Source organism: Piliocolobus tephrosceles, chromosome 1 (genome assembly GCF_002776525.5).
Source record: "Piliocolobus tephrosceles isolate RC106 chromosome 1, ASM277652v3, whole genome shotgun sequence".
Taxonomy (NCBI): domain Eukaryota; kingdom Metazoa; phylum Chordata; class Mammalia; order Primates; family Cercopithecidae; genus Piliocolobus; species Piliocolobus tephrosceles.
The window spans coordinates 177,618,319-177,635,629 of record NC_045434.1 but is presented as its reverse complement, the minus strand read 5'-3'; the positions used below and the strand labels follow the sequence as shown (position 1 = coordinate 177,635,629).

The window sequence follows — 17,311 nt, the reverse complement described above, 5'->3', positions numbered from 1 at the left end:
CCACTGCACTCCAGCCTGGGTGGCAGAGCGAGACTCCGTCTCAAAAAAAAAAAAAAAAAGAAACAAGAAGGTGGAAATCATGATCTGAAAAAAGCAGGATACAAAGCAGTACATTCAATAAGTCTCATGTAGGTAAAGAAAATATACACTCCCCAAAAAAAGCTGGAAGGATATACACTAAGTGTAAATAGAGATCATCTCTAGGTGCTAGAATATGGTGTTTTCATTTTGTTTTGTTCTGCTTATTTTGTTTGAGACAGGGTCTCACTCTGTCACCCAGACTGGAGTCCAGTGGCACAATCACAGCTCACTGCAGCCTCAACTTTCCAGGCTCAGGTTGAGTAGTTAAGACTACTGACATGCACCACCATGCCTGGCTAATTTTTTTAATTTTTTTGTGGAGATCAGGTTTCACCATGCTGCCCAGGCTGGTCTCAAACTCCTGGGCTCAAGTGATCCTCCTGTTTCAGCCTCCCAAAGTGCTGGGATTACAGGCATGAGTCACAGCATCCACCCTGTTTTCTTTTAAATAATAAAATATTAGAGTTTTGGATTGGACTTTTTTTTTCTCTACATTCATCCTGTCCTCCCTATTGGAAAGTCTTCCTTTCCAAGACTACCCCTCCCCCAACCCTGCAACCTCAACACCTCTGCCTTCTCTGGGATCTTACTCCATCTACTTTCTTCCTCGTGCCTTCTGCCCAAATAGCATCTTTACTCCCGCCCTGTACAATGGCCCATTTCCCAAAGACTCTCTGCAGATTCTGTCACACCTTCCTGGGTTTTCAGATCCGTCTCTAGCCACTCCTCCTTTCCTCATAGGACCCTCTTCATCTTCCACTCCATTAAGTTTGGGTTCCTCAGGACTGTCCTAGGTCCCTCTTCTGTCCCTCCACACACTCCCTGGGTGATCTCATTCACTCCAGAGCCTATGGATTCTCTTCTAGTGTCCCTGTCTCAAAAAACACACTCCCCTCTACCCAGGAGGTACCCAGCCAAGAAACCTGGCGAACCTGGGAATCTCCCTATCCCTGTGCCCATGCCCAATCTCTCATTAAATTGCCATTCTACCTCCTGACAAGCTCCTCAATCCATCACCTTACCTCTACCGACACGCCCAGCTCCAAGGTCCTGACTACCCTCTGTCCCTGGATCATGGCAAGCCCCTCTGAACTCATTTCTAGCTTCCAGCTCCAGCCCTCCAATCTCCCCGCTACTCTGCAGCAAGGGACTTTGTTTGTTTTGAGACAGGGTCTCGCTTTGTTGACCAGGCTGGAGTGCAGTGGTGCGATTTTGGCTCACTGCAACCTCCACCTCCCGGGTTCAAGCGATCCCTACCACCTCAGCCTCCCTGGTAGCTGGGACTACAGGTGTGCGCCACCACGCCCGGCTAATTTTTGTACTTTTAGTAGAGATGGGGTTTCACCATGTTGGCCAGGCTGGTCTCTAACTCCTAACTTCAAGTGATCTGCCTGCCTCAGCCTTCCAAAGTGCTGGGATTACAGACGTAAGCCACTGCGCCAGGCCAAGAGGGACTTTCTGATTCACGAATCTAACATCACATCCCTGCTTAAATCCCCTGAGGACCCCCTCCAAGCCCCACCTCTTGCCAGGTACCTGTCCCTTCATTCTTCATCCCAGCCACACTTGACTATTCCTGGTCCCCTGCCTGCCCTCAAGGATCTCAGGCTAATGAAGAAGCCAGATAAGCCGAGCCCAGTGAGCAGAACTCAGAAGCAGCTGAAACTGCCCGCAGAGTGAGGCTGTCTGTAAAAGGCAACACCAGAGCCCCAGCCTCGGAGCTGGGGAGAGGCTTCAAGCTCAGAACTACATTTTCCCCCAATCCCTCTCCCATTCCAGGGCCACCACACACCTCGGGCAGGTGGGATGTGGACATGAGTGAGTGGAGGGATGCTGAGAGGAAGGGGGCTCAGCTGGCCTTTCTCCCAGCTGCCCCCCACTGCTCAGTCCAGGGCTTCCAGCTGGCAGTTGGAGCGCTCTGTATGGGTACCCTGGCAGGAGGCTGTTTTGGGGAGAGATGTGGGAGGGGAGGGTGGAGTTGGAGGCCCAAGATGCTCACATAATATTTTGGAGGCTTCCAAAATATAACCAGGTCCTGCTAAGGCCCTCTGCAGTTACCACAGTCTCTATATGCAACTCTTGGTTGGATGAGAAGAAGCATAATCTCTTTTCCAAGAGGCCCTACTAGTCTGGGAATGTGAAAGGTGCCATGGCAGTCACAAGACAGAAACTCACCTGGTGGGAAAGGAGGAGGTCCTGGGAGTACAAGCTATGCCCAGACACCCAGTCCCAGCTCCTGCTGCCTGCAGAGGCACTGGCCAGTTAACAGGGACGGGAGCCTGGGCCGACTCCACAACTGTGAGGCACATCAAGGGTGGGCTGCCCACTGTGGGATGCAGGGAGGAAGGAAGGGGAAGCCATCAGGAGACCAAAGGGGTCACACCAGGCCACAGAGCTAGCAGCCAAGTGGGGATAATCCCACCAAGTCCCTATAACCCCATGGCCTTCCTCACAGGTGTTTTTTGTTTGTTTTTTTTTTTTTTGAGACGGAGTCTCTGTCGCCCAGGCTGGAGTGCAATGGCACAATCTGCTCACTGCAACCTCCACCTCCCAGGCTCAAGCGATTCCCCTGCCTCAGCCTCCCAAGTAGCTGGGATTACAGGCATGCACCACCATGCCAGCTAATTTTTGTATTTTTAGTAGAGACAGGGTTTGACCATGTTGGCCAGGCTGGTCTCCATCTCCACAGGCTGTTCTTAAAGCCATTCCCAGGCCTGCCTCAAAGGCGGTCAGCCCTCACGCAGCTCAGGGGTGAGGGCACCAGAGTACTCACCCTTTTGTGGTAGATGGCGCTGTACTTGGCAAGGTTCTTGTCCTTGCAGCCACCCCAGCCCAAGAGAATCACCACAGGCTGCCGAGTTGCTGCCTCCTTCCCACCTGGGCTGGGGATGTTCTCTGAAACACAGATGTGGACTGTCAACACCAGAGCTGGGGTGGGGGCGGGGGTGACTGCCCAATCCAGAGCTAGCAGCACTCTGGCTGCTGCAGGCAGGGAACCAACGGGTGCCAGGCCCAGGCATCCTGCCAGCACGTGTGCACCAGCTCCCACCCCATGCTGCTCCAGCTCCTTTCTGTAGGCCTCTCAGGAGGCACCGTGGGGTCACCGGACAAACCAACACAAGGGCACCTTCCTTTAGAGACTCGAAGACAGCCCAAGTGAGTGCCCTTTCACCTTCTGATCCAGGGCTCAGCAAACTACAATCCCAGGGTCAAACTGAGCCCACTGTCTATTTTTGTATGGCCTGCAAGCTAAAATAATTTTCACATTTTTAAATGGTTAAAAAAAATCAAAAGAATATTTTGTGACCCGTGAAAATTATATGGAATTTAAATTTCAGTGTCCACAAATAAAGTTTTATTGAAACATGCCACACTCATTATTTACTTAGGGTCTATGGCTACTTTTACACTAAAAGCAGCAGAGTGGAGTAGTTACAACAAGATCAGGTGACTCGCACAACCTAAAATATTGACTGGCCCTTTACAGAAAAAGTTTGCCAGCCCCTGTTCTAATTCCATGAGCAGATGGAAGAAGAGGGTCTTTTTTGAGATGGAGTCTTGCTCTATCACTCAGGCTGGAGGGCAGTGGCACGATCTCAGCTCAGGACAACCTTCATCTCCCGGGTTCAAGCAATTCTCCTGCCTCAGCCTCCTGAGTAGCTGGGATTACAGGCGCCCACCACCACGTGCAGGTTTTTTTTTTTTTTTTTTTTTTTTTAAGAGTAGAGAAGGAGTTTTGCCATGTTGGCCAGGCTGGTCTTGAACTCCTGACCTCAAGTGATCTGCCGACCTCAGCCTCCTGGGAAGAAGAAGGTCTTAAAAGGAGAAATGGATGGGACGGTGCAGGCAGGGACATGAAGCTGACTGACTCTGACCTGTACCACGCCATCTACCCCGTCCTGCCAGAGAGTAATAATAGCCTATATTTATTGAGGTTTAACCCTTATAACAATACTCTAAGGCAGGTCCTCTTATTACAGATGAAGAAACTGAGGCAGAGTGAGGTTAAGGTACTTGTCTAAGCAAAGTGTAGGGCTGGGAATCTGGCCCCTGCTCCCCACCCTAAACTACTCCAGCACCATCTGTGCTGCCACCCCATCCACAGCTGGTGATATGCGAAGAGGCACAAGCCAGCCGCCGCCACCACCACCAGGGCTGCCTTTAACGAAGCCTTCCTGCAACCTTGTCAAACAGACCTCATCTCATTTCCCCTGCACAGTGAATACCCACCCCCTCAGGGGGACGTCTGTACAAGGACCGTCTGTAGCCAGTTAATCTGCCCTCCCAAAAGGGCCAGCATGTACCCTTCCAAGGACCAAGCCACTTGGCTATGCTCAGCTGCCACCCTGAAATTTATGGATGCTGGTGGTGACCTGGCAACAGTAAATTTCAAGGCTAGTTAAGAGGATGGTAAATATAAATCACTAACCTTTGGACAAAAGGAAGACAACAATTTCCTGTGGAAATTAATGTGATTGAAAAGTTCAACGTTCCTGCTCTCTAGTGGTGGTGACTCCGGCCTTCGGAGATTAACTGCCCGCAGCGGTGGGGGTCCCAGGCCTGGTTGCAACTCAGCCTGGAGCAGAAGCTGCCAAAGCCTCAGTCCCCTGCTGACACCTGCCAGCCACTTCCGGCCTCCATGGGTGCTGGCTCGGCCTCTGATGAGGGACAGTCCCACAGGTCTATCTCAAGCAGCTCCAAATATTCTCACCACTTTTCTCAGCCTAGTGTCCCCATCTTCTGCCAGATGGCTCTTCACCTGCACTGGCCTTTCTGGTGGAAAGGCCCTAGGCCTCAGTGGGGTCCCAGCCCAACCTTGCTGGGTATGACTCTGCCCATGAGGCTCGGGCTGTGGCGGCCTCAGGGAGGGTAATCAGCAGCTACCATTTGAACCTGCTTTTCCATCTCCGAGACCCAGTAACTCGATTTCCAAGACCCTGTTCTGGGAGGCTCCCTTACCTCTGCAGCTCTCTGAGAACAGGTTCCCCTTCCCCTGCCTACAGGGTTTCTCCCACCTGCCACCACCGAGACACCAGCAAAGGGCTTTGGGATTTATCACCAATACGGAGAAAGCAACCAAAGGAGGTCACATCCCCTGGCGGCCACGGGATGTCAAGGCCAGCCCCCACCAGCAGAGATGGTGCACTCCCAATTGCCAGAGTTGCAAACAGCTGCTGCTGGGCCGCCCAACTGCCCCTCCTCCTGAGGCTGGGATTTGTAACTCCGTTTTGCTGGCAACCTTGGCTTTACCAACTCGGGCAGGAATGACTCTTCATCCTCCATGAAGGTGAAGAAACCCTCAGAATACTGGCACCCTGGACAGACTGCCTACTCCCATAGCCCAAGCTTTCTGTAATATTCTTTATTGACTTCTTTATTTTTGGAGACACGGTCTCGCTCTATTGCCCAAGCTGGAGTGCAGTGGCACAATCACAGCTCACTGCAGCCTCAACCTCCTTGGGCTCAAGCGATCCTTCTACCTCTGCCTTCTGGATAGCTAGGACCACAGGCACGCGCCACCATGCCCGGCTCATTTAAAAACGCTTTTGTTGTTGTTGTTGTTGTTTGAGAAGGAGTTTCACTCTGTTGCCCAGGCTGGAGTGAGTGGTGCGATCTTGGCTCACTGCAACCTCCGCCCCCGGGGTTCAAGCGATTCCCCTGCCTCAGCCTCCTGAGTAGCTGGGATTATAGGTGCCCACCACACCTGGCTAATTTTTTTATTTTCAGTAGCGACGGGGTTTCACCACGTTGACCAAGCTGGTCTCAAACACCTGAAGCAGGTGTTTCAAACACCTGAAACACCTGAGCTCAGGCAATCCACCCGCCTCAGCCTCCCAAAGTGCTAGATTACAGGCGTGAGCCACCGTGCCTGGTCAAAAGTAATTGCTATCGCTATTGTTATTCACTGCCACATCAGGATCATGATTCTTCCACCCTCTTGTACAAACTCCTCCCCTTTTTTTACTTATTCTGCTGGCGATATCACCCTCTTCCCATCCTGCTGCTGACATTTCCAGGCCTCTGGCAGCTAACTTTGAGGCACTGAAAACTTTGGCCCCTGGCTGGATCTCCCACTCTATTCAGACTTAACAGAATCCTGTACAACCAATCAAATATACCTTGTTCCTAAACCATTACAAACTTCTCCATCAAAAAGTGCTAACACACACAGCATGATATGTCAGGCACTATTCTAAGCATTTTACATATCAACTCATTTATTATTCACAACACACCTGTAATCCCAGCACTTTGGGAGGCCAAAGCAGGCAGATCACTTGAGTCCAAGAGTTCAAGACCAGGTTAGTCAACATGGCAAAACCTCATCTCTACAAAAATTAGCTTGGCAAGGTGGCACATGCCTGTAGTCCCAGCTCCTCAGGGTGCTGAGGCAGGAGGATAGCCTAAGCCCAGGATATCAAGGCTGCAGTGAGCCAAGATCATGCCACTGTACTCCAGCCTGGGTGACAGAGTGAGACCCTAATATAAAAAAAAAAAAAAAAAAAAAAAAGCCAGGTGCAGTGGCTCATGCCTGTATGCCTCTAATCCCAGCAATTTGGGAGGCCAAGGTGGGCTAATCACCTGAGGTCAGGAGTTTGAGACCAGCCTGACCAACATGGAGAAACCTAATCTCTACTAAAAATACAAAAATTAGCCAGGCATGGTGGCGCATGCCTGTAGTCCCAGCCTCTGGAGGCTGAGGCAGGAGAATCACTTGAACTGGGTTGGGGGGAGGCTGCAGCGAGCCGAGATCGCACCATTGCACTCCAGCCTGGGCAACAAGAGCAAAACTCCATCTTTAAAAACAAAAAACTTGCAATACTCTTATGAGCAAGAATTCTCATTTTACAGACAAAAACCTGAGGCACATAGGAAATGGCTTGCTCAAGGTCACATAACTAACAAGCAGTGAAGCTGAAATCCAAACCCAGGTGGTCTGACTCTAAAGACCAGCTTGTATTCGCTACCCTAGCCAGCCCTCTAGCTAACAAAACCATCTCCATCACCTCAGCTCCCAACCTGCATACACGGCTACCTCCTGTACATCAAGAGACCCCATAATGACCTCATCTGCCTGCTTCTCCCAGCCACAACTTCAGTATATGCTGCATTATTTGGTCTTGCAACCATCCTAGGAGTTAGCTACTATTACTATCCCCATTTTACAGATGAGAAAACTAAAACGCAGAGAGGGGAAGTCCCTTTCCCCCAAGAGCACACAGCCAGGAAGCAGCCGAGCCAGCGCCCACTCTCCAGACCAGCGTGCTCTGCCGCTTCCACCACCGCGACCTTGCGCGTGTTCTCTGCTCTCCAGCCCACAATGCTGATGCTCCGTGTTCACGCTGTGCTAATGCCCATTCCACCTACAGAGTCAGCTCACTGCTTACTTCCAGGAAGCCTTCCTTGATGCCCTCCCCAACCCCTTCTCACCACCCCTACCCCAAACCATCAGACTGAGAGAGGTGCCCCTCTTCTGTACTGTCACAGCACCCACCACCACACCAGTACACTTAACACACGCTGCACTGACAGTGTTCATCAGGAACAGGTGGAAGGCTACCATAAAATTCAAGGCAAGAGATGCCAAAGGCCTGAACCAGAGCAGTGGAGAGACAGATAGGGAGGGGTAGAAATGACAGGGAGAAAACAGTCACAAGAAGTCTCAAAAACATGCAATCTTTGCCGGCATGGTGGCACAAGCCTATAATCCCAGCACTTTGGGAGGCTGAGGCAGGTGGATCACCTGAGGTCAGGAGTTCAGGACCAGCCTGACCAACATGGTGAAACCCCGTCTCTACTAAATACAAAAAATTAGATGGGCGTGGTGGTGTGTGCCTGTAATCCCAGCTACTCGGGAGGCTGAGGCAGAGAATCACTTGAACCCAGGAGGCGGAGGTTGCAGTGAGCAGAGATTGCACCACTGCACTCCAGCCAGGGCAACAAGAGCAAAACTCCATCTCAAAAAAAAAACAAAAAAAAAAAAAAACTATGCAATTTTTGACTTGGTAATTCCACTTATAAGAAAGAAAAATGTTAAATCATAGAGAAGTATTCAATAATAATTAAGCAGATCACAGATATAAATGTAAGAGCTGAAACTACAAAACCATTAGAAGAGAACATAGGAGTAAATCTTTGGATTAGGTAGCAGTTTCATAGACATGCCACCAAAAGTACAAGGAACAAATAAACAAAAGAGATAAATTGAGACTTCATCAAAATAAAAACTTTTTACTTCAAAGGACATAATCCAAAAAAAAAGTGAAAAAAAGAAAAATCCCACAGCATGGAGAAAATATTTGCAAACCATGTATCTTATAAGGGAGTAATATCCAGAATACAGAGAAAACTCTTAAAACTCAACAGCAAAAAGTAAACCCAACTCAAAAATGGGCAAAGGACCTGAATATATTAAGCAGGTCTTTCTCCAAAGAAGATTTACAAGTGGCCAAGAAGCACATGAAAAGATGCTCAACATCATAGCCATTAGGGAAACCAAAATCAAAACCACTATGAGGTATCTCTTTATACCCAGGATGGCTATAATTAAAAAGTCAGATAATAAACAAGTGTTGGTTGTGGATGAAACCAGGACCCTCATACACTGCTGGTGGAAATGCATAATGGTGCAGCCACTTTGGAAAACAGTATGGCAGATCCTCAAAAAAATTAAACGTAGAGTTACCACATGACCCCACAATTTCACTCCTAGGGATATATCCAAGAGAACTAAAAATATACATCCACATGAGAACTTGCCCATGAATGTTCATAGCAGTCATAATAACCAAAAGGTGGAAACATTTCTCCTATCATCTGTGAATAGATAAACAAAATGTGATACATCCATACAATTAAATACTATTCAGTCATAAAAAGGAATGAAGTACTAATACATGTGATAGCATGCATGAACCTTGAAAACATCATTCTAAGATGATCTAAGTCAGATACAAAGGGCCACATATTATATGACTTCATTTATATAAAATATCAAGAATAGGCAAATCCATAGAGAATGAAAGATTAGTGGTTGCCAAGGGCTGGGGGGAGGAGGGAATGGACAGTGACTACTAACAGGAATGGGGTTTCTTTTTCAGATGATGAAAATGTTTTGGAATTAGATGGCAGTGATACTCTTACAATTCTATGAATATTCCAAAAGCCAGTGAATTGTATTTTTTTTTTTTTTTTTCTGAGACAGGGTCTCGCTCTGTCACCCAGGCTGGAATGCAGTAGTGAGATCATGGCTTACTACAGCCTCAACCTCCCAGGCTCAAGCGATTCTCCCACCATAGCCTCCTGAGTGGTAAGACTACAGGCACATGGTACCACGCCTGGCTAATTTTTAATTTTTTGTAGAGACAGGGTCTTACTATGCTGCCCAGGCTGGTCTTGAACTCCTGGGCTCAAGCAATCCTCCCACCTTAGCCTCCCAAAGTACTGGTATTACAGGCATGAGCCACTGCGCCTGGCCAGAAGTGCACATTTCTAAAGGGTGGATTTTATGGTATATAAATTATTTCTCAATAATGCTATTATTTTTAAAAATAATAGTAATACATTAAATGAAAACACGTTATAAAGCAATATCATAACAGAATACCCCTATACACACACATACTACACAAACACACACTTTTTTTGTTGTTGTTTTTGACAGTCTCACTCTGTCACCCAGGTTGGAGTGCAGTGGTGTAATCATGGCTCACTACAACCTCCGTCGTCTGGGTTCAAGCGATTCTCCTGCCTCAGCCTCCCTAGTAGCTGGGATTACAGGCGCCCACCATCACACCTGGCTAATTTTTGTAGTTTTAGTAGAAACAGGGTTTCACCATGTTGGCCAGGCTGGTCTCGAACTCCTGACTTCAGGTGATCAGCCCACCTCGGCCTCCCAAAGTGCTGGAATTACAGGCGTGAGTCACCGCGCCCAGCCACATATTTTTTTATGTATAGAAAAAATACATCAAATATTAATAGCAATTATTTCTGGGATTAGAGACAATTTCTTTTTCATGATTTTTTTCTTGTTTTCTAAAATCAGTATGTATAACTTCTGGCCGAGACGGGTGGATCACGAGGTCAGGAGATCGAGACCATCCTGATCTACACGGTGAAACCCCGTCTCTACTAAAAAATACAAAAAACTAGCCGGGCGAGATGGCAGGCGCCTGTAGTCCCAGCTACTCGAGAGGCTCAGGCAGGAAAATGGCGTGAACCTGGGAGGCGGAGTTTGCAGTGAGCCGAGATCGCGCCACTGCACTCCAGCCTGGGCGACAGAGCTAGACTCCATCTCAAAAAAAAAAAAAAAAAAAAATTATCTCAAACAACAGGGCAGGTGGTCCAGCAGAGTCAAAAGCAGTTGGGAAGTCAAAAAGGCCAGGGATGCCCAGAAGCCCCTCAGCAATGCGGAAGGATTCTTTTCAACCCTTGCACTTCTTGAGTACCCCACAAAACAATTTAATCTCACAAGCTCCCTGTCCTCTAGAATTTCTCAACAAATAACACTCACACAGATAGTGCAAGAATTACAAATACATATATTGTACAACAATTCAGGTCATAAAACTCAAGCACAAATTAGATTGTGTATATCCCAGGGGCATATGGGGAAGACAAAGGAAAGGGCTGATAAGGCTTAAGGGTCTGCTGCACAACATGTACTTTTTTATTTGGAAGCCAGAATGAAAATAAAAACTATGTTATCTTTTCAAAATGCAAAAAAGCCGGGCACCATGGCTCACGCCTGCAATCTCAGCACTTTGGGTGGCCGAGGCGGGCGGATCACGAGGTCAGGAGACCATCCTGGCGAACACTGTGAAATCCTGTCTCTACCAAAAATACAAAAAATTAGCTGGGCGTGGTGGCGGGAGCCTGTAGTCCCAGTTACTCCAGATGCTGAGGCAGGAGAATGGTGTGAACCCGGGAGGCGGAGTTTGCAGTGAGCTGAGACTGCACCACTGCACTCCAGCCTGGGTGACAGAACGAGATTCCCTCTCAAAAATAAAATAAAATGCAAAAAATTAAAAGATTCTTAATTTTCTCTACTGGGTATTTCTCTACCCAGAAATACTTTCTAGTGTCTCACAGTTCCTATATTTAAACCACATTTTTTTTCTTCTTTGAGACAAGGTCTTTCTGTATTGCCCAGGCTGGAGGGCAATGGCACAGTCATGGCTTACTGCAGCCTCAACCTTTCAGGCTCAGGTAATCCTCCTACCTCAGCCTCCCAAGTAGCTGGGACTATAGGCAAGCACCACCATGCTCAGCTAATTTTTGTATTATTTTGCAGAGACAGGGTTTGGCCATGTTGCCCGGGCTGGTCTTAAACTCTTGGGCTCAAGCAATCCACCCTCCTCAGCCTCCCAAAGTGTTGGAATTACAGGCATGAGCCACTGCACCCAGCCAAATTACTTTATTTTTTATTTACTTTTTAAAAGAAGAGCAGAGTAGCATAGTATCTAAGAGTACATACTGTACAAAATCATATCTCAGTTCAAATCTCTGCCTCTGCCACTTAATAACTATGACACAGACCTTAATCAAGTTCTCTAAGCTTCAATTTCCTTATCTGTGAAATGGGGATAATGATACAAAGAATTAAATAAGATAATAGCTATAGAGGGCTTAGCGTGGTGCCTGGCAGAAGGAAAGAGTTCAATAAATTGAAATTATTATTACTTCACGAGTAATGCATACTCACTGTAGAAAAAGTAGAAAATGAGTATCTAATAAAATTGGAATCATATTGTTTGTAATCTGCTTTCTTCCGTTCGGCAATATATTGTGAACATTTTTCCCTGTCAGTTTATATATTTCTACACCGTTACTTTTAGTGGCTTCAGAGAGGCTATAGAATGTTTCATAATTTATGGTGACCAAATCTCCCATTATTGGATATGATGCTGTTTCCAATTTTTTGCTGTTATAAAAATACTTTAATGGACACTCCTTTCTTTGTGCATGTTCCCAATTATTTCCTAGAAATGGCATCATATTCAGGCAGCCCCTCCTAATGGCAACTGAAATCTTGACATGCACAAGCTCTGGAGTAAGGCTCTTAAGCTGAGATCTGGAATTACTTTGGGCAAGACACTTTACCTCCCCACGAGCGTCTGTTCTTCATCTGTAAAACAGGATTAAGGGTTCTCCCTACTTCACAAGGTGGTTGTGAGGATTAATAAAATAATGGAAGGAGCTCCTGGTGGGCCTGGCATGTGGATAGAACATGGTTAACAGTGTAAGTACCACAGACACTCAGAGAGAAAGAGGCCTGGATCTCAAATCCAGGGTCTAGTACAGCACCGGCACCTGGCATAGAGCAGACACTTGGAAAGCGTTCTTTTTTTTTTTTTTTTTTTTTTTGAGACAAAGTTTCGCTCTTCGCTCTTGTTGCCCAGGCTGGCGTGCAATAGCACAATCTTGGCTCACCACAACCTCTACCTCCCGGGTTCAAGCGATTCTCCTGCCTCAGCCTCCTGAGTAGCTGGGATTAGAGGTATGCACCACCATGCCCGGCTAATTTTGAATTTTTAGTAGAGACAGGGTTTCTCCATATTGGTCAGGCTGGTCTCCAACTCCTGGTCTCAAGTGATCCGCCCACCTCGGCCTCCCAATGTGCTGGGATTACAGGAGTGACCCACCACACCTGGCCAGAAAGGGTTCTTATCTAGAGGTGAAAGAAAAGACAGAATGATTCCAAAAATAAACACAACTCCTCTGTATTTAAAAAAAAAAAAAAAAGGCCTTTGGGGTCCTTGCAGACAAGCCAAGGATCAAATTCCAAATGACTTCGCCTGGGTCTTTGACATCTGTCCATCATGACAGTTCTTCAGGTTTTCATCTCATTCTCCACCCATAAAAGCACAGCGCAGCCTCCTGCCAGGCCCCTTTTCCCTCCGGCCACTTGCTGTCCCCCCTCAGGGCTTTACTTCTGGACTTTCTCCCATCTAAGTTCCAAGCAGACCTGACACTGCTTAGCTTCTGGATCAGCATGTTCAAGGTGGTATGGCCGTGGACTTGACTTCTGCACTTTCTGCTGCTCATCGGGGGTCCATGAGCCATCCTGAAGCTTCAGGTCCAGCTTGGGCAGCTCTTCTCCAGGAAGCCTCCCCCACCACAGGGCCTATCATGGTGGTCCAGACCCTTTAGCACTGTTTCCTGGGTGCCCGTGATGACTTCCTGAGGGTTAAGATGATGTCTATGTTTCTTTGATCTCAGTCAGTGGGGGAGCAAAAGTCCCCTCACGTCCACTCTCTGTGATCCCCTTAAGACCTTCTGTTTACTCTAAGAGCAAAATGTCTCAGGCCCAGGCCCCAGCCCCATTAACTCTATGAATGAATTTTTTTTTATGTTTACTGAACATGAGAGCCACATGGTGCCTTTAGAAGGCTGCCGGCCTACAAGCAAGTCACAGAGGGGATCTAGGTGGGACTTAGCTGACCATTCTCTGGATGGGAGGAGGGGTGGCACGGCCTGGGCCTGGGATGTCAGAGCAGCTCTGGCTTGGGCCTACCGTGCTGCCACGTGATTCCATTCAGCTCACTTGGCACCTCATCCCTCTCAGGCCCCGGTGACAGTGAGTGAAGCCATCAAAAACACGACAACAGGAAAATATAGAGCTTATGGGAGCCCCAGGAGAGACCCTTTCCAGATGAAATGAAGTAAGAGAGGGTATTGAGAGAGTGAGGGGATCACTGGCCTGGGAAAAAGAGAGGGAAGGCAGATTCTGGGTCAAAGGACCAGCTTTAGCAAAGGCCTGGGCAGACGACCGTCAGCATGGGCAGCCATAGGTACTGGCTGGTAGGATTTCCAACAGGAGGATTTTGGGCTGCCAAGCCGGACCTACAAGGCCCAGGGCTCTGAATGACCCCAGATCTGCAGCTGCCTTCCAGCTAGCTAATGTGCCAGCATCAGCTTCTCTGTCAGCTCACAGCAGTGATGGGTTCTGTGGTTTTGATTTTCAAATACAGGGGAAAACTAATTTCAGGCCAGGCACAGTGGCTCATACCTGTAATCGTAGCACTTTGGGAGGTTGCGATAGGAGGACTGCTTGAGCCCAGGAGTTTCAAAGCAGTCTGGGCAACCTAGTAAGACTCTGTCTCCATCTACAAAAATGAAAAATTTTTTTAAACTGAAAAAAAAAAAAAGTTTTTAAAGGCTGGGCACAGTGGCTCACGCCTGTAATCCCAGCACTTTGGGAGGCTGAGGCGGGTGGATCACCTGAGGTCAGGAGTTCAAGACCAGCCTAACCAATATGGTGAAACCCTGCCTCTATTAAAACTACAAAAATTAGCCAGGTGGGGTGGCGTGTGCCTGTAGTCCCAGCTACTTGGGAGGCTGAGACAGGAGAACTGCTTGAACCTGGGAGGCGGAGGTTGCAGTGAGCTGAGAGCGCGCCACTGCACTCCAGCCTGGGTGACAGAGGGAGACTCATCTCAAAAACAAAAAAAGCTTTTAAAAAGTAATTTCAGAAACTAAATACGACTGTCCTACACACTTCTCCACCATTAAACAGTAATTGCAAAAGACAGACAATCTCTGGGCTCCAAAAGACTGTCACTTTATGAGGCCATGCTGGCCTGGAGGGAAGCTCTACAGATAGGAAGCAAACGGATTCAGGGGACCACAGTGTCGTGATCTCCTTCTGGGGGGTTTGACAACCTCTAGCTCACCTCTGGAGCATGCAATGTGAGAGGCAAGGATGATGAATTAAAGCCAGTCAGGAGGAGCAATATGGAGAAGAAAGAACTGAAGGCCTTGGAGGTGTTTCCCTTGGAGGAAATGTGAAGGCACAAAGCCATCCTCTTGAAGAGAGGAAGCGAGATTCCTTGCTCTGTATCATTCCCACTACAATGCTCTAGCCCTGCAGTCAGCACATCATTTTGAAACCACCTGCTTATAAATTCACTCCACTCCCCAAAACCTCAGCTCCTTGGGCGTGTGAGCCACTTCTGAGGTGCCAACAACAATCCCATGGCCAGGACACAGCAAATGCTGAACTGAGAGCGGAAATGACAGGAAGGCCTACTGTGGCTCAAGAAAGGGAAGTGCTTTCTAACAATCCCAGCTGCCTCCAACAGGCTAGGATGTTTGGGCAGAAGCATCCCCTCAGGGAACGGTCGGCTAGCAGTGCAATGCACTCATGCCAACAGAGGGATGCAGGACAAAACAGCCCCTGAGATTTCTTCCAATTCTAAGACGCAGCCTCCTGGAACAGCAAAGGGAGACATAGGATCGTGCCCCTGCACTCTGGCCTGGGTGACAGGGGAGACTCCATCTCTTAAAAAAAAAAAAGAAAAGGGGGCAGAGGGGGAACCATAGGGGAAGCAATGCAATGGCAGCACCCGCACTGTGCCAGGGACACACATCCAAACGCTACCTCGTAACCCCTGCAATCCCACGAGGAGGTAGGCACTAGTGCTGTTCCCATTTCACAGTGGAGGAATGTGAGGCTCAGGGAGGTTCAATAACTTGCCAAAGACATATAACTAGTAGGACGTGGCGCTGAAATGCGAACCAGGACCACCAGGCTGCCCTCCTGGCTGTGCAGAAGGCAGCTCCAGCCCTTCGCTGCCGAAAGCGCTCCAAAGGAAATAATATTAACTGACTTCATGGCTTGTTGAGGCCAAAACATGTCCGAAGTATTTTTACATCTATAAACCCAAAAGTGCTAAGCCAACAGTTCTAGCTCTAGGGGAAAACAGCTGGTCTGGGGCCATCTGTTCTGTGGGAGCCTAAGGGCTGCCCTCTCCTAGACTCCAACCAAAGAACATGAGATGCTACAGGAGGGGTCTGGGAAGGTCTGAAGGAGCTAAATTTTATGGAGAGCAGAGTATAAGATCAAACCTTTGCATTAGGAAGATCACTGTGGTAGCAATTTAAGAGGCTGGGCTGCAGGCAGTCAGACAGGAGGCGTGAAGGCGATGCTGGACTAATGCAGGTGAGGGAAACGCTGGCCTCAGGCTGATCATAATTCAAGGCCCTTCTGCCAGAATTCCCAGAGAGACCAAACTTTCCACTCTCTGGGCCCCGATCTACTCACACTGTCATGGACGCGGGCCTGCTGTCAAGCCTATTAATTTTGTGGAGCCTCCCACATGTCTTTCTTTAACGTAAGGAGAGAAACAATGCTATGGTAAATGCCAATTACTGAACTCACTCCATGCCAGGCCCTTTACACAATCTCCAGATGGCCCCAACAGCCCTATGAGGAAGGTTGCTATCCCTATCCCCGTTTTGCAGAGGAGGAAACTGAAGTTTAGAGAAGGTAGCTTACCAAAGGTCATCCAGCTCCTAAAGGAAGGAGTCAGGATTTCTGTCGAGTTCTACCTGACGGCAGAGACTGCACTGTTAACCACTGCCAAGAAGAGTGGAGAGGGACGGCTAAGGGTTCTGAGTCCTGGGCTTCTGCGAGGACCGGTGACCCCGCGAGGCTCCCCTTCCACGCCTTCGGGAAAATAATAAGTGATACCCCCAGCCACAACCGCCGAAGAAAGGCTAGATGTGGGAAGCCCAATCCCAAACAAAGGAATCAGGAGGGATCCAGCTTTCGGCAGCCTTCAGCTATGATAAGTGATTAAAGGGCATGGACCTGAGCACCCCGGACAGGAAAGACAAAAAAAAAGGGTCCCAAGCGAGCAGCTGACTTGGGGCAGAGGCGGGGCTCGCCAGGGAGGAACACTCTGGGGCGGGGCTTACGAGGGGAGGGGCTCTCTGAGCCTCTCCAAGTCTAGGACCTGCCAGACCCTATGAGGGGGCGGCCCGCGGGAGGGCGGGGCCGCATGAGGGGCGGGGCTACAGCTGCGCTCGCAACCCACGGATTCATGAGGTCACCTCCCCGCGCCCGGACCCAACCCTCATTCCATACTCTGGCTCCAGCAGGGTTGATCTGGAATCTCGATGGTGTAGTCCAGCTCTGCCGAGGCCATGGTGAAGGCGCCGGCCCCGAGCATGGGCCTCCAGCCGGAACTCTAGCTTGCGCACCCTTGCCTCACCCGGGCGCCTCCTGGGCGCCGCCCAATCACCACACACCTCCCCCGACACGGCCCAATCCCTGCGCCGCGCTCTGTGACCTCCCGCCTTAGCAACCACCAAGTCTCTTCGAGAGCCTTTCGCCTCACCCCACTAGCTCGGCCCTAGCAACCGTGCCCCGCCCCTATTACTGGCCCGCAGCCATTGGCTAACTCGCTTGATCTGGATCAGGTATTGGTCAGCCGGGGCGCCGGTC

The 17,311-nt window shown here is 48.9% G+C and overlaps 1 protein-coding gene across 5 annotated transcripts in view; it reads right to left on the bottom strand.

Annotated features, from left to right (window-relative positions):
* Nucleotides 1-17,176, bottom strand: part of TMEM53 (transmembrane protein 53) — a 21,819-nt gene extending 4,643 nt beyond the window's left edge. Inside the window, exons 1-3 of one of the 5 annotated variants that reach the window (XM_023221422.1) lie at nt 16,952-16,970; nt 2,855-2,976; nt 2,257-2,407 (exon numbers count right to left, since the gene is read on the bottom strand). Coding sequence is in view for 3 of the 5 variants with exons in the window: in XM_023221419.1 (XP_023077187.1) it covers nt 2,855-2,976; nt 16,952-17,036 (207 nt within the window). In the remaining 2 variants the exon portion in view is untranslated. Of the gene's footprint in view, nt 1-1,617; nt 2,019-2,256; nt 2,408-2,854; nt 2,977-15,930; nt 16,295-16,360; nt 16,741-16,951 lie in introns of those variants that run through there. The other 4 variants (XM_023221424.1, XM_023221419.1, XM_023221420.1 and 1 more) reach the window with 4 other exon arrangements.
* Nucleotides 17,177-17,311: the final 135 nt, after the last annotated feature.